The sequence below is a fragment of the Plectropomus leopardus genome, chromosome 17 (assembly GCF_026936395.1).
Source record: "Plectropomus leopardus strain MGB_pleo_1.0 chromosome 17, ASM2693639v1, whole genome shotgun sequence".
NCBI classification, from domain to species: Eukaryota; Metazoa; Chordata; class Actinopteri; order Perciformes; family Serranidae; genus Plectropomus; species Plectropomus leopardus.
The window spans coordinates 13,322,792-13,349,165 of record NC_142192.1 but is presented as its reverse complement, the minus strand read 5'-3'; the positions used below and the strand labels follow the sequence as shown (position 1 = coordinate 13,349,165).

Here is a 26,374-nt window from a genome sequence, read left to right as displayed (position 1 = left end):
GGACGTTTCGTAGTATGAAAACTTCTAAAGGACTTATAATACATCCATTAACACTTCACGTTATATAAAACAAAGAAGTATGTTCTAAATATGCAAAAGTGAAGGACACGCGAGCACGACGGTTATGACGCAGCATCTAAAGCGAAAGTCAGGAGGAGTTTAACGGCAGGGTAAGTCGACAAAAAACCACGTATGTTCAGTTTTAAAGTAAGGAAATGTAACGGTATGTTACGTCAACATAAGCTGTCAACATATAGTTTTCGAATTGTTTCATATTTGAATTTGTAGTTATTTATTATTTATAATTTAATATTATTTTGATAGCTCAGGGATTTTCAAGCAACCGCCTGTTTATGTACTGCACTATTTTTGCAATGTTGTCAATGCTAATCTGGTTTTGAACAAAGTGATGAACAGTTTTGTTCCTAATGAGTGTGAAGAGCATAAATTTGGCCAAAACTGCACATAACACGCTAACAGATTCTTTTCATGAACATCCTCAGTCCTGACTCTTAGAAACAGTCTTGCACATCTCACACATTTCACAAATCACTTCAACGTGACTTTAGGGTAAACAAATATGAAAACATTTTGCGACTTCATGTTTTTTTTTTTTTTATTCAGTTTGAGTTGCAGGATTAAGAATTGATCATGCAATCAGTTTGCAATCAGATCGATCAGGATTTATCAGATCAGATTAGAGGAGCAACTGCTGTGGAGGCAAATGACGGCATACTTTTAGACCAAATGTTGGATGGCATGGTGTACAGTTTCTATGGTAAGATAACAGTTTTCCTCTACAGTAGGTTGAAAAATAAATGCTGGACAACGCAAAAATGAAAGTGCCATTGATCATAAAAATAGACTATTCTATTTCTACATGTATTAATGAACGGCTGAGTTTCACTCTCTGTGCCTGGCGCTCTGCTGCCTTGTCTGTGCCCAGAGTGCCCTGTGGGGTCTGAGAGTGTGGTGCTCGATTTAGCCAAAATAAATGATTGTTTGGAAAACACTCAACAAAGAAAGAAATATGACAGTGTATATATTGACTGTACATGTTACAGTGGGAGCTACAGGTTAGTTAATTAACCTGCAGGACACCCCCCCCAACACTCGTAAATATTGAACATGTTCAACATTTCCAATTTCATATCGGTGCAGCCAGGACGAACCTTCCAACAGATCAGGGGATGTTTAAAACACTCTTAACATGCCTCACACCACAGGAAATGCTGGCAAGATGAATGATTAAAAATCAGGTCGGGAGGAGGCAATCATGCCTAAAGTTGGCTTGATTCTCATATAGTGTGTGTACCCGGCATTAACCTGTCTGATTTGTGTGTGCCACCATGATATGTTGAAGGCAAATGTCTTGTGGATTTATGGACTTGTGCCAGGTTCAGAAGTTTTAAAATCCTAACGATTGAAATTATTGGTGTTTGCAACAACTTGCCTGTGAGCAGTTATGGAGGTGTAAGACTGGATCCGTAAACCTCTCACATTACCTGATAATCTGGTATGTAATTGACACCAATGAAGTTCCCAGGCCAGATATGTCCTCCGATTGTCGGGAGAAAGTAGCAGAGATAAGTCAGCCTAAAACTCCTGCAGCCTGAGCCCAGTTATAGGAGTGTTTTTTTTTATAACACTTTATTCATAGAGATGCTTTCAGTTTATCAGATAAGCCATTAATGTAGAATCTGAAGGTACAAATATGAACAGAAATGTAAAGAGAAATGGAAGCAAAAGAAAGGGAAACGGACAGGTCACACAACAAAACGAAACTTTTGCATTGTAGTGCATTTAAGCACATACAGGACAGACCGCTTATAGAGTCATAGGTTCATAGTTCTAGGCAGATTCTAGGTTCTCCATTAAGAGATTTTGTAAAACCTCTTAATGGAGCCATTTAGGGGGCACTTATTTTTTCTAGCTTGATGTTCTTTGATCCATTGGCTGTGCGATGGAGGGGTTACATCCTTCCATTTATACTGGTGCTCTTTTGACTTGATTCAGTGTCAGCATTGATAGTTTTCCTCTTCAATGATACAGTGGAGGAGAGTGGAAGAAGGATATTAAGTGAATACCCAGCAGCCAGCTCAGATAAGAGCATATTCGAATCATTCGGCCTAATATCGTGTTTCACACTTGCTGCCACTTGAGAGAAAGGAGGGAGGACAGAGAGAGGAGTAGCAGCATTTAGCCTGTATAATACACTGCTCCTCGGTCAAAGAGGATTTAATCCAGTTGAGACCTGATCGCTTCACTCTTGTGTCCTCCCTCTTGCCCTTTTCCTCACCTCTCTCTGTCTACACATACAAACACGTGAATTAAAAAATAATAAAAAAAAACACAGTGACAAGCCCAGGTTGTGAGTCGGTTTGTTGTTATTGCATTACTGCCATCAGCTTCCCTGCAGGAATACTTCCAATAAGTCAAATCTAATTGAGCACAACCAGGTGGAGTTTTTTCTTATGAACACCATTACATTTTGGCATTTGATCACGATTTGTCTTGGCAGCTGTCATACAGATGTTGTCAAAGCTAGATAATAAAAAAAAAACTGGAGAAAAACTGAAAACAAATGTAGGAAGAAGATAAAAAAAAGATTGAAAAGATGTTGCAGGACAGATGTTCAGGTGGCTAGCATCGCCCAGATCGGATGTCCAATCGTCTCCGCTGCGTACGGTTGGCTGACTTATGCTGGTCTGACTTTACTGGGCGAGAAGCTGTGAAAAGTCTCATCTTACCGTATCAAACTTGTTACTTCAGAGATCCTAGATTCCTTGTCGAAGAAACTGAGGACACACACACACACACACTAAACACAGAAATAAAAGCATTCTACATTCAGGAGCAGTACGCCCGCACATAGTCGTATATGAAGCAGTTCATGAGCCTCACTGGATTTAATTTAGCACACTAGCCTGTAGGGTTACACTGACTTTAATCTGCTGCAACAGCACCCCGACTGTAGTGAAGTCGTCTGCCTGCTACAAGTTAGCTGTAGCTGTCTTTGCATCTGAAGACTTAAAGGCGTCAAGGACATTCTCAACAAGACTTCCTTTTATTTTGGTTTGCTTGTATTTTTCCTATTATGCATGTTTGAATGTATACCACTCTCAGTTGTTCCCCTCACTCCCATCTCTCTTCCCTGTAACCCATGCATCTATTCCTCCTTCTTATCCCTGAGCCTTTGTTCTCATGCTGCTACTTATATGCAGTATAGCCATTTGTATATCCAATGCAAAGAGCCTTTTGTCTTGCAGAACTTAGGCGAGCTGAACAAGAATAAATTGAGCCCTATAGCAATTTTAATTTCACTTGGGGATCACGTGAAACCAGATGTTAAATCAGAAGCAGGGTGTTGCATACGTAATACGGAAACTTGGTTTATTAATGTCATTTTTTTCTTTTCTTTTGCGCTCAGACAAACTTCTACAATACGTATACTTATTAATCTACTGTTATGTGTCATGTCCTATCTTTTTTTACATACAAAAAAACGTGCTACCCTTCCTCCCTCCTTCTCCCACTTCTCCCTCAGCATCTTGTACGAATATTTCAAAGTCCTCCAGCCTGCAGGGACTCAAGTACCCACATCAAATATTAATTTGGCTGACTTCAGTGCAGATGACTCTTCTCTCTACCTTCCGAAGTGCCATTCTGCCCATTACAAGGGGGGTGCTTCTCTGTAAAAGCTCAGGTTGATGGTGTTGTGAAGTTTGGAAGAAAAAGTACTACTTGTACTGTCTTTTAAGTGCAGGTACTGGCAGGTAATGTCACTTGGGGCTCAGCAGAGTGTACCTTGTGTAAACGCTGCACTAAAGCAAAAGTAAACTTAGTATTTGGCCTGATTTTGCTGAATCTTATTGTATCATTTTCCCATGTTCTGACAACTAAATCAGATTAAGAAAATACATTATCCACAAAGTGATAATTTGTCCATCATATACTCACCCTGTGTTACCTTGAATTTGAGAACTCTTCTTTTTTTTCCCTTCGTTTTTCTTGCTTGCCCCCACCATGAACGAGGAATCCAAAAATGGAGAAAATTCCTGATGAATTGCAGTAAAAGGGTTCACGTTAAGCTACAGCAAAACTATATCAAAACATCTGTTTACAAACTCTCACACAACGTGTACAGTATAATCCAAGTCTCATTTATCCAGTCGTATGTTCAGTACAACTGGATAATTGCGCTTCTCCTATGCAGAAGCTTTAGATGGTATGGTTTTAGTAAAAATGCACGTGTTTGGGAAGAATTGATAGTGCGACTGGATAAATGAGACTTGAATTGTACTGCTCAGGTTGTGTGGGAGTTTTTAAACAGATGTACTGTAAAGTTTGCTGTTGTTAGAGCTGGCCCCTTATGACTTCAATTCATCAAGACTTTTGGATTTGTCCTTCACAGTAGAAGCATGCAAGGAAAAAACTTTTTCTTCAAAAAGTCAATGTACAAGTGATCATTTTATGGTAGTACTCCTTCAAGGCAATTATAGTGTAAATGATACAAAAAGTATGTTCAGTCCAAGATAGAGATACAGCGTCTTGAAGCCAAAGGAGGAACATATGCGCTTGTGTGTAGACATGCATAAACGCACAAATCAGTCACGCTATCAGTTAAGCTGAACATTTGATTGCATCGTCTCCAAAAATGCCCCTCCACTCGCAGCCGCCGCACACATATCTAGTCGCTCCCCATGGACTGGTGCCACTCTGCACCAGCCTGGCAGCGCCAACTGTCTATTTTCAGCAATTAGGATTTGGACTGTACCACCCATGCACACGCCAGACAGGCCTCCCCAGTCTGTGCCCGCTCACTGCCAGCGCAGCTCCGTGCCCACCTTGGCAGGAAACCACTAAAGAACACCACGCTGGCCGCAGAGGCTGTCCGCAGAGGCTTGCTGCAGAGGAGCGCTTTATAGACGCAGCTGGTAGTTACAGGCTGCTGGAGGATTACACATCACAGCAGCCAGGAGAAGAGCACTTAACTTGATCAGCAATTATGTATTATTGAGCATTTGATGTCTTACTCTAATTCTGTCCAGCTTTTAACAACAAAACTAATAATGTTATACTAAAACCTGTTTCAAGAGCTTTCTTACTTTGGTGTAGGTGAAACAAAGTATTCAGTGGCATTTTGTTGCAGCACTACTTGTCTCAAGGCTTAAAAACATGCCTCAAAACTGCTTTTCATTTTAGCAGGTGTATATAGAGGTCATGTAGCTATTTCTGTTGTAGAAATGATACAGCTAGGTGAAATTCAAAGTTATACTATGCTGGATTGTCCAGGAAAAAAATGCATAGACTCATACAGAAGTAATGACTCTCAATGATCACTTATGACCCACTAAAAGTGTTGGGCAGTGTATTTTTCTGCAGACACTCTGCCCACTGTATTTTTTTATTTTCTTTTTATTCCCTGTGCTTGGGACTTTAATGAGCGTGTTCCAACAGCAGCAGTCAGGTAAAGCCAAGGTTTTGTTTTTATTGTCACTTCAGTTTTTATTTACGTTTTTTGATGAGTCAGACGTTGGGTAAAGAAAAACAAGCACTTCAAAATAAACAATACAACCATTGAAAAAAAACAGCAACATTAATAAATATCATCAAATATACATACGATAACAAAGTGCATCAACATTTATTAATACATACTAGATCCAGTGTCACATATATACTCAACTTTGAGTGACATAAATTAAAAGAATAAAAAATAGAATAGATAAGAGCCTTCTTCCCCTAGCATATTATAGGCACCTATTTCCATCTTATATATAATTCAAAAAAAGATCCCAAACATGACCAAAAAATTCCCTTTGTTAGGTTGTGGCTTTATAAACAGGTAGCAACCAAGAGACAGGCATCCAAGAGACACAGTGTGGAAAAAGTACACATGTAAAGAGGCAAAATGCCAAACAAGAGTGAAACTGGGGTTGGCTTTTACTTCCACTTTTGCATATGAGCATGTTTACAAACTGTAAAAATGGTCATATAAGTGTATCTTCTTCTTTATACTTGGTCTCAAAAGTAGACGTGATGTGTGTCAAAGTTTCATTTTTGTGTATTTAAGTGCAAATTCTAATCACTGTTACCTTGATTATTTAAAATTAAATCATGTTGAAATGTCTAAAACCTTTCCCGTTTTTTCATTAAATAATCTTAGTCCTAGTTGGTGCTTCCTGTAGGTAGAATAGGCATCTGCTGAGGACCTGGTCAAAATAGATGTCATCAGTTCACAGTTAAGGTTTCGTCTTTGCCTCATTTGAGCCAGAGAAAAGCACTCTGGATGTCTTTGTCCTGTGATCTTAACTTGAGTGTGTGGATTGTTGTTGGATCATTATTAAAATAATGAAGGCCAACTGTCTGTATTGCTGTCCATCAGGAGCCCTCCCCTCATGCAGAGCATTATTGCCCATCTGTGGATTTTCCTCAAGGCTTTTTTCTCTTTTTGTCACAGATTTTTTTACCATGCTAATTTTCTCTCCTGTTGATGACTCATGCGATCCCATATGATGTCTTCTGCCAGCCACTGACTTATTTCATAACTCCTCTAAATCTGTCTCTCTGTTTCTCTCTCTCTCTCTCCTCATGTGTTCGTCTAGATAAGTTTTGGTATTGCCGTCTTTCTCCGAACCATAAAGTCCTGCACTATGGGGATTTGGAAGAGAGCCCTCAGGGTGAAGTGCCCCACGACTCATTACAGGACAAACGTGAGTGTTAAATGAAATTATTGATGTCTTTATCAACTATTGTAACACTGTCTGTATTTTTATTGCAGCTCACCAAGTTCATTCAAATATATATTTTCTCCAGTACAAGTCTACAGTCCCTGTCCTCGCTGAAGCACCAAAACACAGTGTGGGCAGTGACAAGCGACTGTCATTGACACTGACTGCTGCTGGCTTTAAAAATCAGTGTTAACATCAGTTCGCACAGTGACAGATCTGTGGAGAAAATGTAAAGTTTAAGTCACTTGAATAAACCACCCACCCATCTGGGATGACACAGTTGTCACAAGGATGTTGTTGCTTTTGCTGTTGTTGTTGTTGCTTTTGCTGTTGTTGTTGTTGTTGTTGTTGTTGTTGTTGTTGTTGTTGTTGTGAACTCCCTTCTGTCCTCTCTGCAGTGCCTGTGGCTGATATCAAAGCTGTTATCACCGGCAAAGACTGTCCTCACATGAAGGAGAAGGGAGCCCTGAAGCAAAACAAGGTGCGTGCGTGTGTGTGTGTGTGCATGCATGCATGCATGTGTGTGTGTTTGTGCATTTTCGTGTGCACACGCCTGTGTACACGTGCATATGTGTGGGTGGGTGGGTGTGTATCCAGGCGAGAGAATGTGTTTCTGTGTGCGTGATAGTTGCATAACACGATGTCAGTTACATAATTTTGCTTTGGGAAATAACACAATAACTTGCGTCTCAATGCTCAGCACAGAGATGTATCCACCAGCGGTTTTGTTGCAGGAAAAAAATTGGCAGAATAGCCCTTTAGCTGCAGACACAAATGGCAAAAGAGCTGAAAACATGCCGCCGTCTTTTCTTTGCTGTATAAATTTGAAAGTAACACATCGGCATGCCCTCTGCAGAGCCTTAACCAGGATGAAAGAGCCGTCTTGTCTGCGTCTGTGTACACATCAGCCCTTCCTCTCCTGCACTTTGCCTCTGCAAACCTTCGCCCCCCCACCCACGGGACCCTGATATATTGGATGTTGGATAAATAGCCTTGAAGACAAAGGAGCACGCCTCCTCTCTGCTTTGTCTCCTTTATTACCTTGTCGATAAGCGCAGGTCTAGGAGGATGACCCGAGGGGGGTCTGCGGGCCGTCTAGCAGGCCTGTCCCAGCCTTGTGAATGAGAACACAAGCACATTTCATTACTCACTGTTACAAGGCCAGCCAAAGTCACCTCTACAGGCTTTGGAGCCGAGCTGGCATGGGGACCATTTGTGGGACACTGAGACAGAGGCGGGTGGGTGAGGTGGCAGGCAGTGTTTTCTGACTACATTTCCAAAATTCATACAGATATATACATCATAAGCTGTTCCACATCATTTAATTTCAAATGTATGCCATACACATATATCTAAATGTGTAGTCAGGGCCATATTTACCTTCAGACACTCCCTGTGCCTCTAGGTATGCATGTTATTTAACTAAGAGGAGTAATGACCCAGAAGTGCAGTTTGCCTGTCATCTGTGTGGCATTTTGCATCTCATTACTGAAGCACATCCTTCTGCTTTATGTGCTGTGCATGCATTTAAAGGGAGGATCGCCCAAATGACTGGAGGATATGTGATAAGTGTGGATGATTGCGTGTTCTGCTGTATTTAATGCAATTTGCAATGGGTCCGATTTGTGTGGAAAATCCTCTGCATCTAAAGAGCAGGTGCAGATTTGTGCAGCAGGGAATAGAAGATTTAATTAAGCAGTATTTTACTGAAATCTCTTTTAATAGAGAAACCACTGCAAGAAAGGGGAGGGGGGCTTAATTGGTTCATAAACAAACAAAAAATAGTTTAAAAAAAAGAAAATTTATAAATAAGCGCCATCATTTTATTACACAGAATAAAGCGCATTGTGGCCATAAAGTTGAACTGCTAACAAGGCTGATGATGCACTGGAGGGATTACACTTATTTCATTCATGAATTTGGTTGCAGTTTTCTTGTGACTCTGAGGAGACTTTGGTATCATCTACATCCACCATCTCTTTTTTAGGGCTGCAAGATATGCAAAAAATGTTGTGATTTTAGTGAGAATGGTAATTTTTACATTTCATTTTCACTGGGAAAAAAAATACAAAAATGATTATGTGATTTTTGCTGGGGTCTGTAACAAACAAACATGTTCTGTTAGGCTGGGGCCTCTGTAGCTCCACAATGCTTCATTTATAAAAGTATGTTTTGTAATACTATACTAAAACTATTTTGACATAAAAACAATTGCAGCTACTGCATTTTTGGTGTTTCACTTGGCTATATTGCTATTTCGTTAATATATTCCTAATTATTTGTTTGTAGCCAAGCTAGTGGCATGGCTGTAGGGAGGAGAATGTCATCGGGACTGAAATATCTAAATGTCTCTTTCATGGATTGTTAAAAAAATTCGTACAGACATTCATTGTCCCCACAGGATGAACTGTAATGATTTTTTGTGATCCCAAAATGTTGATTTTGACATATAACTTTATTACACTACTGCTACACTCCTGCAAAACTGATGAAATGATGTTCGACTAAAATGTTAGCATCGAGAGGGTGAGCATGTTAGCATGCTGATGTTAGCATTAACTCAAAGGACCAGTGTGCCTGAGTACAGCTTCAGAGAGCTGTTAGCATGACCGTAGACTCTTGGGCTACGTTCAGACTGCATGCAAATCAGATTTGTGTTTGTTGAAGCATGAAAAATGAAGGTCCGTCTTCTCGCCATTCGAAAAATGATGCTTTCTAGTTGCGGTTATTTATTTAAATTTATTTCAGCGTCTGTCCACGGACTGTTGTTCTCAATGTTGTCCTCTTGCGCGCTCTGCTAGCAGCAGCATGGATCCTGCTCAGCTCTCCGTCACTCTGGATTTGACATCATCACTGTGTCACGTTGAAAGATACTGTGAAATCCTATTTGAGTGGCCAGAGTGTCCGCGCTGAGACAAATCTGTAGAAATATGATTGGATTCAAATTTTAAACCACCTACAAATGTGGTTTAGATCTGATTTGCAAAAATCGCATTTCATATGGTCTCAAGCTGTCCAGACTTTTAAAAATCAATCTGGGTTCGCTGTGAATATGCCAAAAGACAGACTTGAGCTGGCAGGGTGAACATGGCCTTAGTCTGAAATATAACCTTTGGTTTCCTTTAAGGTTTTTCATTCTCTAGTACTTATTTTAAGGCTTTGAATTAAATCTCTCACAGTATTGTTTTGATAGACGTTTCCATGAATAAAAAATATGCATTGAGTAGTAAATGTCCAAATAAGTGTTCGTCAAATTGAATTTGGCTGTATGAATGTTTTTGAACTCCCATCAATTCAGTAATAAGTATCTGTTTCAGCATCACTACATCTTTTCTTTTCTGAGCCTCCTGATCTGAGACAAATCCCACCACTGAGCTAAAGCTCTCCCTCACAGAGTGCACCAAGGCTGCAGTCTCACTCTCTGACTGTGTAATTACCTGCTGCCGTAGTAAATCAGACGCTAATTTCACGCAGATTGCAAGCAAGCGTTTAATGAATTGATTTTATGTATACAAATGTGGCTGTCAGTGTACCTGTTCTGTCCTCACACTGCATTCAGTTCATTTCCTTCAGTTAGACCGTAGTGGATTTTGAGGGAATGCACCCGAAATCATATCACATCATATTCCCAGCCTCCCCAGGCATTTTTCGATGTCTGGTATCTGAGGGCATCCCAGGTATTCGTCTCTTTGAGCTCCACCTCACTGATACCCGATGAGTTGATGTGCAGCTGATGTAAGAGATGGTGACAAGACGTGAGGAGGAGAGGGAGATTGCATAGGTATGAAGATATTGTGGTGTAAATCTCACCTGTTCTGCACTCTTTTTTTCTTTAATCTCTCCATCCCACCTCCACCACTCTGTCACTGCCTGTATCTACGGCTCTGTCTCTGCACCCCCCCACCCCCCATCTCTGCCTTTCACTGTGTCCTCTCTCCAGGAGGTGTTAGAGCTGGCCTTCTCTGTCCTCTATGAGTCGGACGAATATTTAAACTTTATTGCTCCTGACAAGCATGAGGTAAGCCAGCAGCAGCGGCGGCCCAGCGGCTGTTGACAATGTCTGACAGAATGAGCATGTGTGATCACACAAAGAGACAGGCTTTGCTTCAGTATACAAGTGTAGTGTGGATGCAAGTGTAGGAGTCAAATATGTACTGCAAACTATCACTATGTTCAAGTGGTTCATTTAAAACAAACACAGAAGACTAAATGTTTGTGTATTAGTTTCAGCAATGTCAAAATAACACACATTTAAAACAAATTTAAAAGGAAAATGTGGAAAATGCTGTGTCACTTTAATGGTATGCATTCAGAGCGATTGAAAATTTGCACTTTTGAATAGGGGATATGAATAAAATAACTTGTCATGGTAAATATGTAAATGTAGCTTGCAATATCAATATTTATCATTCAATGTAATGGAATTAGATTGCACTTGTCTTGTGCTTTAAGGACCAAATAAAAAAACATTTCAAATACTCAACAGCAATGTCTCTTTCCAGAAATCATCACCCGGTTATTCAAGATGATCCACAGACCTTGTTGTGAGCAGTTTCATGTAGGAACTTCTTCTCATGGTCACGACGCGTGTGACAGCACAAGATGTGAATGTTAATGGCATCCTCTTCAGCTGAGTTGTAATGTTAGCTAGCTCTGTGGCGCTAGATGAGCTAGCAGTAGATGCACACCTCCTTCTGCTTAGTGAAAGGTTTGAACAGTTCCTACATGAAACTTCTCACAGCGAGGTCTGTGATTATCTTAAATAACCGGTTCATGATTTTTTGAAAGTAACATTGCTGTCGAGTTATTTTGGGTTTTCTTTGGCGCTCAAGCCAAGTTGCATCTGTTTCCATTATGTTCCAATCTAGACTGATAAACAGCACTGAAGGTAAACGGAAAAATATACAATATGGGGGTGAAGAGTCCCTTAGACCTTTATGGGCAATTACTCAAATACACTAGCGTGATCATTTCCAGCAAATTTACTGTTTGATGGTGTATATGTCATCATAGCACCCAAATATTTTTGCATATACAGTAGCTTGGATTTACACCTTTTTTTGGACTTGTCTCACCTAACTTAAGACTCAACTTGTAGTTTACCTCAAAAACTTTTTCAAAACAGCTCTGCTTATAAACTACAATGCATTTTTAACTTGCTAGATAGAAAGTGTTCTTGTTTTTCATAGATTATGGTGTAATATTCCACATTTCAAACAGAGATCTAATACTTAAAGACTACCTCTAAGGATTCACATTGTGCTTTGACGCCAGAAACTTTTTAGACATTTTTTTTAAGCATAGAAGTTAGAATTTAGGACAAGAGAGAACACAGTGTCCTGGCTGTATTTCTCCTGAGTCACAGTGTACACAAACTTTTCTCCCTTGGTGGTTAGCATCTTTTATGCCTGCATGCCTCTGTAGCAGGTGGAGTCTGTACGCTGCCAACGCACTCCTTTGGAAAAACACATCATGCTTAACTTTAGTTTGGAGATTTTGGGATTATTAAGTTTGTGGGTGTGATTTGATTTCATCTTGGATCTCCCGCTATCCATGTCTTTGCAGTACTGCGTGTGGACAGATGGTCTTAACGCCCTCCTGGGTAAAGAGATGACCAGCGATTACACCAAATCTGACATGGACACCCTGCTCTCCATGGAGATGAAGCTCCGCCTCTTAGATCTAGAGAACATCCAGATTCCCGAGGCCCCGCCCCCGATTCCCAAAGAACCTAGCAACTATGACTTTGTTTACGACTGTAACTAGACGAACGACCCCACGAGCCCGAATCCACCCAGCACCTACTGTACTCACTGGACCAATCCCCTTTTCTTATAAACTGGAACAAAAACAAATAAAACCATATGATATAAAACATGAACTGTGATTGAAAGAAAAAGGATTTATTGAAATATTTTCCTCTTGCTTCTTGCTAGACCTTTATGAGAGAGAAATCGGTGCGTATTGATAGGCTCGCTGCACTTGAGGGGACTCGGGTTCGATGCAGAGTCATCAGGTCATGGAGAAGAGAAACCAGGAAGTATTTTCTTGGCCTGTCGTCGGTCGTCCTGCGTCTTTTTCCTCACTCTCCTCCTGTGTCTGATGTTTTGAGACATTCACTTCCTCTTCTTCTTGACTGCAGCGCCCGCTGTCATTTTGCTTGAAGATTGGTGTAGACAAATGCTTAGAAATTCAGCTTCCTTGTTGTCTTCTTTTTAAGTTTACTTTATTATTTTTCCTCAGGGCTTTTGTGGGGGGAGGGATGATGGTCGTGTAGTTCAGGAGCAGGGAGGGACAGAGTTTCGTGTTTTGTCGTCATCTTTCCAGCAGTATTTCCTGTCACATTCTCACTTACAGTATTTGTGGCAGCTAAATGTTTTTCAAGAGGCTGAAAAGGAAGATTGAAGTTCATTTTAAGAGAAATACTTCATAAAAATAGTCTCTTATATCTGCTCTGTCCTGCTACACATATACTGAAGACTGTTAGAATAAGTAGATCCTCAAAAATCAAGGCACTGTACTACAGTAAAAAGCCTTTCTTTTAAATATTCTAATGTTAATGTTGCTATCCCACCGCTGCTTATTGCATATTGTACACACCTACACAGTGGCTTTGCCAAAAACAACCGTAAAAGCACCACCGTTGTGAAACACACACTCGTCTCTCCCTCATTTGAGTCTCTCTCGTTGTAATGACTGCTGTACACAACATTCCTAAGCAATATTTGAGCTTTTTTTTGTTCATCATTTGTAAGATGGTCATAATTTAGGGATTTTAAATTGTGAAACTGCCTAGTAGTTGGTGATATAAAGAGGATGTTAGTGTTTTTGGTAAAGGGAAGTTGTCTTTTTTTGTGTTTTCAGGACTATATGGCCACAAAATTGGAAATTTATGTATTTTTTTAATTTAAAAACAGATCATGGTTGTTATTTCTAGTATGATTTATATATTTTCCCCTTCCTATTTAATACCTTCAGATGTTTTTTCTTTAGATTTTTTCAAAGCCCCTCAAAACTGCTGTTTACATTAAAGATTTAAGAACTGTAACTACCTCTTCCTGCTCTTCCTTTCTTCATTCATCAACATCAACTTCATTCTCAACCACACGCACTGAAAGGATCATATGGGTGTTTCGCACATCCAGGTGAAGGGCTATTACTTAATTAAGAACAGCAAACCTGCTACGTGGTCTGATTTTCACTACTGGTCTCATGGTTCTTGTTATATTGTTGACTTTGTGTTTTTGTTTTTGTTATGTGTTCATGTTACTTGTGTTCTGTTTCCAGTTTTATTTTGTAGTATCTGTCCTCTTGTGTCATGTCTGGTTTTACTTCCTGTCTTTGTGTTTCCCTGATTATGTATCAGTCTCTTTGTCCTTCCTTGTTAGAGTCTTCTCTGCACACCTCTTCTGTTTTTGTCGTGTTTGCTCCACCATCGTGTTCCCTGCTTCACCTTCATTTGTTAGCTAATCCCTGTGTTTCCCTTCTGTTCGCTGTGTCCACCGTCCTCAGTTGTGTGCCATTGTCTTCTCGATTTAGTGCCCTGTGTGTGTGTGTGTGTGTGTGTGTTTGGTGTGTTCCCCTTTGTTCTTTGTCAGTTCATCTGTAAGCCTTGCCGTTATCCTCGTGGTGATCCTCTGTGTTGTTTTGCTCCTGTCTTCACCCAGGTTCTTCTCCGTGATCCTGGTTTATTCCAGTTTGGGTTATTTGTACTGTGTGTTTTTGGTAACCTGCTTTTTTTGTTGTTGGGTTTTTTATTTTTGTTTGCATTTAAAGCTCGCTTTCGTTTGCATACCTGTCCGCTTTTTTTTTGTTTTCTGCATTTCGGTCCTCATCCAAACTCACACCATGACAGTTGGGTTCCACTATATTAGGTCATTTGTGATGATTCATCTCCCACATAGACTTGAGTGGACCATAAAATGTTTATAAAGATGGGCAACACGTCTCCACTTTGTCCCATCGTACAAAAATAAAACCAAAATATCATGGAAACTTCCATCCTGTGCTGCTGCGGTCATTTACATCCAAAGACTCTGCAGTGGTAATCAGGGGAAGAACCCGCAGTGCCTAGATCCTGCCCATACACCTGCACAACTCGACTGCGGTCACACCAGTTGACACAGGGCTGCTATGAGATCACACCCCCTTTATATAGCATCAAATAACTATTTAAAATCAAACTTAAAAGAAACTCAAACTCTTGAACAAACATAAGTGTTATTAGAATGACCCCAAATGAGTAAAACCATCTTAAGGAAAAATGTGTTGGGAGGGAAAAACGTGTTGTTTGATTGTTTTGCTTTGGCATCTGCTAACATGGAGAGGGTGGGATTTATGACCTTTACTGCACCCAGTCACCAGGAGTTGATCAAGATGTTTTGGCTTCACTTCTGCCTTCAGGGTTTTCACAGTCCCATAGGAAGTGTGCCAGGCTTTAAAGCCAATTTTTGTAGTGTCCAAACAGTTGAAAAACAACTTTACAAATTGCAATTTGGGTTAAAATAAATGGCAGACTTCTCTTATGTGCTCATGTTGTCCATCTTTATATACAGTCTATGGTGTGAACACTTTAACAGTTGTCAAGTGTTTTCATAGAAAAGCCATTGAAACATAATTAACGAAGACTTACTAAAGTAACGGCATTTTTTATCATCTGCCTGTTCACGTCTCTCACCCTGTGCAATTACCTTCTACATCTGTTTGTCCTGATTTCAAGCAACACACATTCATTATTATAAATCATAACTAGTCAAAGCCAGATGTTGAAAACATCTACTCAATTAAAAAAAAAAATCTACACATATAGACATTATTTTATCCACTGCTAATAAGAACTATGCCAGTCTAAGCACTTTGGCTGTCAGCGTTAACGTGATAATCACGGCGTGTAATTTATTTTTTTATCGCGTTAATTGCCAGCCAACTATCCCGTCTTTGAGAGGCTGTACCGAGCTGAGTTGTAAAGCTACAGTGATGATACTTTTCAGAAAAGGGGGGTGAATAATGTTCCAAGGTTAGGCTAACTTTTGTAAATGGAAAAACAGCAAGGTTATTTCACGTGGGTCCCTTGACCGCTGACCTTGTTGCTTTACCTTTTCAAAATGGACTTCATAACTGTTTTGTAATGTAAAAGGATTGAACTGAAAATGTGATTAAAAAATGTGATTAATTGTGATTAACTATTGAAATTCTGCAATTAATCACGATTTTAAAAAAACTATTGTTTGACAGCTCTAGAACATACACAAAAAATAGTAAACTAGATGACAAATTTAATACTTATAAAAAGTGTCTTCAGCTTGGGTTGTGCACTTCTCATTCATTCAGTCTGTAGTAATGTGAAACAAAGACACTCCCACATGCTTAAATTATTGTCTGGTCATGAGAGGTGCTCCTCATCACACACACTCTACAGTTTGGTTGGGGGGGAAGAGATGTCGTCCACAGTGGCACCGTGTCTGCACCATCCCATCACCGCCTCCTCCACAGACTGCCAAGTTCATCTCCTTTGATGAGCTTCCACTGCATGCAAGGTTGCAGACGTGGCCAGACAAAACTTTATAGTGAAAAACAATGCCTTGGTAGCCTATGTTGTGTCACTGTTGTTGTCATTTCTAAAACACACCCCGCTGTACACAGACACTTTCTTTAAGCTCAAACATCATCCTTCATCTTCATCACAGCTTCATTTTCTTTGAACCCATTTAGATTTAGTTACATTTTCTACTTGTTGAAGTGGGCAAAAAATGCTATTTTTGAAGGTGATGTTATGTTCCACTATAGAATGTGATTAATATCTCAACACTACAGTAAATAAAGCAGTTTATAAATTATTCACTGCAAAAGTCATCGTCATCCTTAAAAATTTATGTGAAAAAAAATCTGTCAAACACTATTGATTTTATGACCCAGAAAAAGCGAGAAGCTGCCTTTGTTTTCCTGAATATTTCAACTCAGTTTGCCTTTGTGTCTGTGTGAGTGTCTGTGTGTGTCTGTGTGTGTGCGCGCGTCCTTGGGTTTTGGTGCCTGGGTTTTCCCATTACATGCCTGGCTGTGTCACAGGATATTTATTTCCCCACACACAGGTAGTAGCAGTCCCTTACTCCTCGGTGTGTGACACCATTTCCTGCTTGACGGCTCTATCTACCAGCCAGCCCAGGAACCTCCGCTGAGCTCCGTCTTCAGGGGGAAGATTGTTCACTCACCAATGGATACCGATGCCCTCGTGCTCATTAGAAATGTAAGTCAGTTCCTAACAGCATCTGTCTCGCACTCTCTTGAGCAAAAAAGAAAACACTCTCTAGCCTACCACACACTCTTTCAATCACTCGCCCCGTCTCTGGCTCACACACAGCAGGCAGATATGTCAACAGTCACACTTAAATGGATCCATTCCTGGGAGGAGAGGCTGTGGTGTTTCGGGGCTGAGAAGAGCTGGTCTGTGAAGTGGATTACTCACTGGAGCTGGTGAAACTCTTAGCCACTCGTTAACAAAGATGGACAAAAGAGAGAGAAACAACAGAAAGGGAAGAGGAATTCTGCTTAAAAGAGGTGAGACAAATGCAGAATGTACACAAAACAACAGCAACAAGTTGCAATATTTATTTCCCCACACACAGGTCATAGCAGTCCCTCACTCCTCGGTGTGGGACACCATCTCTCACTGTAAATATGAATATGATTTTTATTCTGTTTTATTTAAAAGATAGAATAAAGAGGGGTTTTCAATACAGATATACAGACCATAAAAAATATTAACTTCTTGATATGTGAAGTAGAGCTGCAATGAAGAATCAATTAATTAATTAATAATTAACTGTCAACTGCTAAATTCATTGCAAACGTGTTTGATAATCAGTTTGAGTAATTTTAAAAGAAAAAAAAAGTCAAAGTTCTCGGACTCCAGCGTCTTAAGGGTCCAGTGTGTAGGATTTAGGCGGATATATTGGCAGAAATGTAATATAATATGATACATATGTTTTCTTGAGTTTACAATCACTTGAAAACAAGAATAATTGTGCTCTTGTTGCCTTAGAATGAGATGTTTATATCTACATATGTTGTGGTTCCTCTTCCGTGGAGATGACTATGTTGCACTGCCATGTTTCTACAGTGGCCCAGAATGGTCAAACAAACACTGGCTTTAGACAGAGCCTTTTGTACTTTTGCGTCAGCCAACATAGGGAGCGGACACTCTGCGACAAGAGCATTGGAAAAATACTGCTTTATTTTGTTTTGTTTTGTTTGTTTTTTTATGTGAAACTGCTTTATTCTGTGTTTCTACCGTTTTAATCACCTGGTCCATTTGTTTTGGAGAGGTAGAGACCTCTGCCAATAATTTGGCTCCCGGTGAAAATCCCTGAACAATGAATGAAGACTGAAGGAATTCTAATCGGGAGCAGTTTCACTTCTTTGCAATGTTCAATCCTCACTGTTAGATGCCACTAAATTCCCCTAAATCTTACACACTGTTCCTATAAATGTGCATATTTCATGGTTTCTGTGCTTTTCCCAGTAGATATCGATGCAGATCATCTGACACACACTAAAACAGAGATTTAATCTCTGATACCAAATAATGTATCTCTTTAGGAATCTTATTTCTACATAAATCCGTATAAATTATCAGTATATTAGTTACACTGTGTGCTCTATGTGTGTGTGTTCTAACAAAAGGTTAATGTGAATACTCTCAGCTGCTGGAGAAAACAATCTAGCAAGGCTTCAGTGCTCAGCAAAGTGACTATTTTTAGGTCCTTACCATGTCTTGATTCCCTGAAGTACTCGTTTCCAGGTGTGTGTGTCTGTGTGTCTGTGTGTCTGTGTGTCTGTCTGTGTGTCTGTGTGTCTGTGTGTGTGTATGTGTATGTGTTTGTGCATGTGTCTTCATGCACGCACTTGCCTGTGAAAGACAGGAGAGAAAAGGAGTTAGTTGGCCTCATTACAGGTTCTCTGAGACTTCACGCAGAGTGTGTGACAGCAGCCTGAGGGCTGCAGCCAGCAGGGTGCAGCTCCTCTGCTCGTCCAGCAGGACTCACTAATCAAATCAGATTAAAGCTTGAACTGATTATATGGGCATGCATTCTTCTACAGCGGGCTCTCAGACAAGTTGGCAAGGCATCGAGACTCGTCCGCCTTCTGCGCTTGTTAGTGTCCGCTTGATGTTGTTTGTAGGGTCAAAATCAGCCAAAAAAAAAAAAGACTTTCTACCAAATTCCAATTAAAACAATTGACAGGGAGTGCTGTGGATTTTTAGGACATTGCCTCATTTCCATTTATGTGAGTGAGAGTTTCATTTAAAACTGAATTCGCTTCCATAATTGGGTGGCAGCAGATGTATCAGTTACAGAAAAAAGAAATCAAATTTCCTATTCAAAAAACATGTTTTTTGTTGTTTTTGATTTAGAGGTGAACTAACCCTTTCACCTCTCTCAAAGTCAGAGCAGATTTTGTGATGGTTGTTGGTTTTCTTGCCTCTAGATCGACATCATAATCACCTCAGACTTTAGGCCAGGAAGCTTGTGTGCATTTAACGATTTTATGCTGCATCATCAAAGCATCTTCAAAGCAGGCAAGGATTAAGGGTGAAACCAATACAAACAAAGAAACTCTACTTGCTGTTTCTCGTCTTTTATTATCGACTGCCATAGTTCAGCCATTCCCTAAGGGTGTTATTGACAAAATGTCGTCTTACTGGAGTAAATCACAAATCTAATGGTGCCAAAATCGCAGCTTAAGGGGAAGAGAGAAAAAACGGGTGAGAGCTATTCTAAGTTTTCCTGCTCATCATTTGTATTGACTTGTTTTCTCTGCTTGTTCTCTCCGAGTCTCTCATTACGGGAGACATTTGTCCAATGTGGACCCATCAGAGACTGCAGGGAGGAGCTCTGCTACATGATGTTATTGATTTGTGGAGGGACAGATCCATATCCCTTGTACATTATTATTCACCTGACCCGAGAGCAACTCTGTTCAGTCAGTGTGGAGCAGACAGACCGATGCTGGGTGCAGCATTTTCTACTTCAATGTGACGGACACCTCCAGATGCTGAGCAGAGAGTTATTGATTAAAAACTCAGGTGTAGATCACTGATGCATAAATGTTTCTCAATCAGCTTGTCACTATGAGAAATGTGGTTGTACGAAGTTAGAGGAAAGTTTTCCAAAGTCAGAACAGATTTGGTTATTTTACGTTACAGATTTCTGTCTGTGTCATTTTGCCCGGTGTCTTCTCGCTGGTTTGAGGTGGCTCAGAATCAGTTGGAAAAAGGTGATGTCACAGTCACAAACGTCTGAGCATCATTCAGATTTAGCACTTTTGAATCAAAATCTGAAATCTATATCCCGGGATAAATGTTGGCACTGTACATTTCTGCAAACTACGGATATGTTACATTTGTATATGCCATATGTTAAATTTTGTAAATTTACGCAGCATACATCATGAAACCTTATGTTTCTTTGTATTTTAATTTTAAATTTGTTGTGGTTATTCTCTGGTTAGGTTAAGGCACAAAAACCACTGGGTTAGGGTTAGAAAAACATCATGTGTTAACTCAAAATACTTCGTTTGGTTGCCACAAATACAGCTGGAAATGTGTCATTACAAAGAAAGTTTTATTAGCAACCTCTAAGACTGAAAAATGAAGCCAATGCAAAAGTGCTAAAAGCTACAGTTCATCGAATGGCCACTTGAGGCTGGCTTTCCTCCTAAGATGTAGAGGGGTATACAGTTGATTTATGTGTTTTAAAAGTGTTAAAGTGTTTTAAGATATTTGGGAGGTACATTAAGTTTAAATAGCATAACATAATTCAACATAATTCAATATTCTTCATATCTATATGTCATACTAAATCTATTTTGGTATGGGGCCCCTAAACAGAGCACACCAATGTGCGATAGCTTTTGAAACTTATAGCCAGCAAGTACAGTGAAATGCTGATTTTCAGCCTTGTGTTATGTTATCCTTTAAGGGTATTTCTACTTATATCTTAATGATAATTAGGTGAGCAGGCTAGATGACTGACAGCAAAAAAGTTGCATGTTCACAGCTGAAACCTAGAGTTGGAAGGTAAATTTCCTGAACAGGCAGATGAGCGGCTGTGTCCACTCCTCCAGCTGCAGCACCCGGGGCCCTGGGCCAGGATTAGCAGGGCGAAATGATTGCATTAACCCAGACAAAGATCATCCCAGCAGAGCAGGAAACTGTGATTTAGATAAACGGATACAACTCTAAAATTGATTTCCATGTCCACCCCAACAGTTGCTTAATCTCAGCTATCTCGATAATGAATCGGAGCGTCTTACCCTCGCTGGTGGTTGTGTGGTGATTGATTGAAGACACTGCTGCAGTCAGTCAGTGTTTACAAGAGTTATACAAGCACACCAGGACTAATGCATTTCTAATGGGCAGCAAGAGGAGTAAGTCTCTGCCAAGATGCATTCACTCTGCACAAGTGAAAAACTCTTGTAGATTAAAGGAAATCAAGTTGATTTGTATTGCCAATTTCAGAATAGACACAAGCTTTTTCTCTCCTCATTCTTCACCTTGGAAATAATAGTTGAGGAAAAGATCTGTTTAGGAGCTGATCTGAAGCCTTGAGATGTATCACTGGTTTGTAGATGTCTACACTTTTTTTGCAAGGTGACACTGCTTTTTATTGGGTTTTTACCTGTTTGTATCATGGGGTTATTTTGTTTTGGAGAGGAAAGGACATATGGGGATAATTCAACTCCCAGTTAAAACAATTAAAGGAATTCTAATGAGGAGTTTGAGCCCCTGGGCACAGATACGCAAAAGGGCCCACTACCTCTCCTACTTAGGAGCTAGTCACACAGACTTTGGGGTGGTTTTGCATCTCTTTGTAGTCTCTTAGGCATCTTTTTGCAGTCTGTTTGTGGTCCTTTGTATCTCTTCTGGGTACTTTTGTGGCTTTTTTTTGGTTGGTTTGTCTCTCTTATTAGTCATTTCATGTCTCTTTGTGATTGTTTTGTGTCTTGGGTTTTGTTTTGTTTTGTAATATTTTTGGGATTCCTTGTGGTCATTTCCTGTTTTTTCTGGGTAAATTTGTGTCTTTTTTGGTCAGTTTGTGTTTCTTTATAGTCATTTTGTGTCTCCTTATAGTGGTTTTGTGTCTCTGAGGTCATTTTTCCTCTCTCTGGGGCAATTTTGTGTCTCTTTGTGGTAATATTATGTCTCTTTGGGCTGTTTTTGAGGTCATTTTAGGCCTAAAACTTTGGGCCCCTGGGCCTTTGCCCGGGAGGCCCATTAAGTAATCCATCCATGGGCACGTTGAAGAAGTTTTAGATGTTTGAAATCTGCAATCATCATGGCTAGATAACACTAAATCCCACACATTCCTCATTTAAAACCTACGATTCAAACTTAATTATTGACCTCAGAAATCAAACTCCCTTTTTCTGATATTCTCTTCTGGTCTTTCCTCATTGTCAGAGTTTGTCAAGAGGTTGTCAAAAAAAGTAACTGTGTTAACTGGGTAAATACTCCACACAGAACTTGTATTTGTCTTCTAATTATGCGATCTTGAATAGCTAAAGAAAAATGGTGTCTGTATTTCTAAAATGCCTTTACTTTTTTTTTGCACCATTTGTCATATTCCTGCAGGAAACACACCTGTCAAGAAGAAACTGAACCTAACAGAGCTAAAACGGTCCCCTTCTCACCTGTCATCTTTATATCTCACTCATTTTTTTTTAAAACATATACATTTTAGTCAAACCCCAACACTGCATTGTCTTTTTTGATTTCCTCTTTATATCACTAAACCCCCTTCATCTCTCTTGTGTTTCCATTTTAAAACACACATACACACACATGCACATCACAATCTTTTGTTCTATTTCTGGTGAAAAGCAGTCTCAGCAAGTGAACATGTCATACGCAAGTCTTTTGTTCTCGTCTGCGTCTCTCAGGAGCTAATTCTGGTGAAGGTTGACACCTCTTGATGTTGTAAAATGGACGGGTACTTTGTTGTGAACCGGAGCCCATGAATCACTCAGGATGACTTTGAAGAGCAAGAGAACCACTGAGGAGAGGGGTCTGATGAAGACGAGGCAACAAAGGAACTGAACTTTGCTTCGGGTGTCTGTTTTTGGACCGTGAGGTTTGCGCCTCTAATTGCTTGAGTTTTCAGAAGTCCCCATATGTTCGGGCTTTGATTTGAAAGAAAAAAGAAAAAAAAAAAGGAAAGAAAAAAAGACATGAGGCAAATGAAAGATGGATGATGATGTGCTGAAGACCGCAGTGGCTGTCTGTCTGATGCAGCAATAAATCTTTTAGATTCCCCTTCTGCCAGCCCCACTCAAGGCTGCACCAAATAAAACAAATGCCTGATGGGTAGAGGGTCTGTCCTCCAACCAAGTGAGAAACACACTCTCAGTTGGTGCTGCTCCCCAGCTGACCCTGCTGTCTGACTTCAGTGGGGATAGCGAGCAGAGTTTCCCTTAATGTAATCAATAAAGCATCACACAGTCAATAATATTTTTATATGGTTCAAATCCAACTCAAGCACTTGTCTCCCTGTCTGCACACCCACCATACAGTCCTCTGAGACTGAAGCACTTCTCATCATACTCAAAGATGCCACAGTTTGTTTTTTTTGTTTGTTTGTGTCTTTCAAAAGAAATCCTGGAGTGACAGTCCTTCATTTCTGTTTTTCTCTCATCTTAGGTGTGTGAGGAAAAAGTGATGGAGAGATCGATAAAGGAAGAGAGTAAAATCTCCCATTGGGCCATTTTTTTATGCTCCATTGTGTGGGATTGACACAAGACTAAGGCGAGCCAAATGCAGCCCTGTGCGTCTATATTTACCGATGCAGAACCTGCCAGTGCCAGTGTGTGTAGGATGACAGCAGGCGCAGAGCTTCGATTGGAAAATACTGTCAAGATGGCTCGCTGCAACAGCCAAGGAACAGACTTAAGACTACTGTTGCAATCTCAGGTAAGACTCTCAGCTTTTTAATATGCCCTGGCACCCTTCAGTCAAGAGTTATTGTGATACGAAAACTGACAGAAAGTTTCTATCTAAAGGTTTGAAACTAGAAATGATAGGAAAGAAGTGGCAGCAGAAGTGCTTAAAATTTGTTTCAAGTTGTTTCCAGTCTTTCCCTTCATCTGTAATTTGCTCCAGTTAATTCCTATGGAGGGAACATAACATGCATTGGTTAAAGTTTCTGTCTTTCCCTCTCTCAAACATATGGATAAGATTTAAACAGTAAAAGTTAAATTATAAACATTGTGGCTGATGTTCAGAAAGCTTTAAATTAGGTGTGGGGAATGAGGACCATCACAGCAGTTAAACTGATGTTATGAGTAGCCAAGGCTCAGAAAAAAACATTTAATAAGTCACAAGGTGTCTGTGGGGTCTTAAAGAAGAATTAAAATCTAATAATTAAATCTAGTGACAATCAAGGCTCTTAATATTTATAGTATTAATTAGACTGAAACGGCTTTTCTGAGGTATTAACCTTTGTAGTTTGTTGTAAAATTGAAAAAAAGGTTGTTCATTAAACTATAACTTTATATTACTGTTATCCAGCACACTATAATATGACTCCTTTAATGACATAATATGGCATAATATACAGTGACTTTTTGTGCCATTTCTTTTTTAATACTATATGATGACATTTTTTGTGACATACAATATTATAAAAAATGCATGACATTTTTTATGGCAAACTGTACTATAACTTTTTTAAAATCACTTGTTTTAATGCCATACCATTCTATGCCACTTATTTGTGAAAATTTATCATGAAAACAACAGTAGCCATTTTGAAGGAGGAACTCACAGGTCATGTGACACATGTGCAATGTCAGGTGGTCAAATGAACAAATCATTCGTGGAGTTCCTGGGTCCCAACACATAAACAATGTCATCGTTAAGTATCTTGTTCGAAAACCATCAAAGAAATCATAGTGTAGTATGTCCATCAAAAAGTCAAAGTGTAGTATGTCATTTAAAAATCATTAAAAATATCTAGGTATTGCATGTCAGTCACAAACCATAAAATACGTAATACTTTATTATGTCTTCCAATAATCATCAAAAACCCGTTACAACGGTCGCCCAAAAATCATCAAGAACTTATTGTAAAGTATGTCACACAAAATCATTAAAAACATCTTAATATTATATGTTCCTGAAAAATCATCAAAAACGTCATTGTAAAGCATGTCACTCATAAATAATCAAAAATGTTAGAGTATAGTATGTCACTCAAAAATCATCAAAAACTTTACTTTAAACATAGTTTAGTTTGTTGCCGCAAAACTGTAAAAAAAATGTCATGTTATAGTATGCCATGCTGTTTTGGATGACATATTGTAGTATGATGTTTTGATGCTGTTTTGGACAACATACGATAGTATGGTCTTTTAATGACATTGTCGACGACATACTATAGTATGACATTTTTAAGCTGTTTGGGTGACATACTATCTTGTGACATTTTTATGCCTTTTTGGACATACTATCGACATATGACATACATGTCAAATTTCGCCATTTTTTGACATACTATAGTATGTTCTTTTCAGTCGATTTTTAACATGCCATACTATGACGTTTCTCAACATGCCATACTTGGTTGTTTATAGCCGTTTTTTCAACATGCTATATTATGAGGTTTTTGCTACTTTTTGGACAAGTTATACAATGACGTGTTTAGACATGCCATACCATGTTGTTTACAACCTGTTTTTTTTTGTTTTTTTTTTGATATATCATATCTGGACATTTTTTATCATATTTTACGATGTCGTTTTCAGCTGTTTTTTTAACATGCTCTATTTTGACGTTTCTCCATATACATCTTGTCAAGCAGGATCATGGCATCTGCTCAACCATGGACCCACAACACAGGCTCAGCTTCAGACAGGACCACAGCAACGGCAAAACCAAGACCAAGGCAGGCCAGAGGTACAGTATCAGTGCAGCCCAACACAAGCACAACCAAAGGCAGGATCACAGCATCAGCACAGCCATCACCAAAATCAGGCGCAGCCAAGATTGCATCCACGATCTGGGAAACAAGGAAACATGGGAGCACAAATGCTCCAGAGAGGCAACGGAATTAGCATAATGCGGTAAACAGACATGACTGTTTGCAGATGGAGGGAGCAAGAGAAGGAAAAAGGAGCTCAGTATATCTTAAAAAGTCCCTCAGCAGATTAAACCTATGTCACCGTAACTATACTATGTTGTTTTTTAGCCCATTTTCCAACATGTCATATTTTGACATTTTTGCTTTTGATGTATCTTCACATGCTATGCTCTGTTGTTTTCACCCACTTTTTCAAAATGCTAAATTGCATTTTTTTGTCCCAACATGCTGTGGTTGTAAGCCCATTTCTCAACAAACTATACTATGTTGTTTTCAGCAGTTTTTTAGACATCCTATATTAAGACTTTTTGGCCATGTTTTCAACATGTCATACTAAAACGTATCTAGACATGCTATTTTATTTGGTTTTTAGCTGTTTTTTGGACATTTTTTACTATACTTCACTATACTTCACTACATTTGTCATTATAATCACTACACTTCCCCCTAGTCTACAGGGGAAAGTCGTCAGAAGTTTATACTGTATTATAGCCTGCTGAGAAAAACTGC

The 26,374-nt window shown here is 39.5% G+C and overlaps 1 protein-coding gene and 1 long non-coding RNA gene across 6 annotated transcripts in view; both read left to right on the top strand.

The window, feature by feature from the left end:
• Positions 1–13,782, top strand: part of elmo1 (engulfment and cell motility 1 (ced-12 homolog, C. elegans)) — a 147,769-nt gene extending 133,987 nt beyond the window's left edge. For all 5 annotated transcript variants that reach the window (XM_088089908.1, XM_088089909.1, XM_088089910.1 and 2 more), the window contains 4 exons: positions 6,609–6,716; positions 7,133–7,215; positions 10,675–10,752; positions 12,300–13,782. In XM_088089908.1, the coding sequence (XP_087946034.1) occupies positions 6,609–6,716; positions 7,133–7,215; positions 10,675–10,752; positions 12,300–12,500 (470 nt within the window). In that variant the 3' untranslated portion in view covers positions 12,501–13,782. The remainder of the gene's footprint in view (positions 1–6,608; positions 6,717–7,132; positions 7,216–10,674; positions 10,753–12,299) is intronic.
• A 2,986-nt stretch (positions 13,783–16,768) lies between these two features.
• LOC148186614 (uncharacterized) lies at positions 16,769–25,680 on the top strand. Its single transcript, XR_015779564.1, has 3 exons — positions 16,769–17,288; positions 23,428–23,697; positions 25,586–25,680. It is a non-coding gene; the product is annotated as an uncharacterized LOC148186614 (long non-coding RNA).
• Positions 25,681–26,374: the final 694 nt, after the last annotated feature.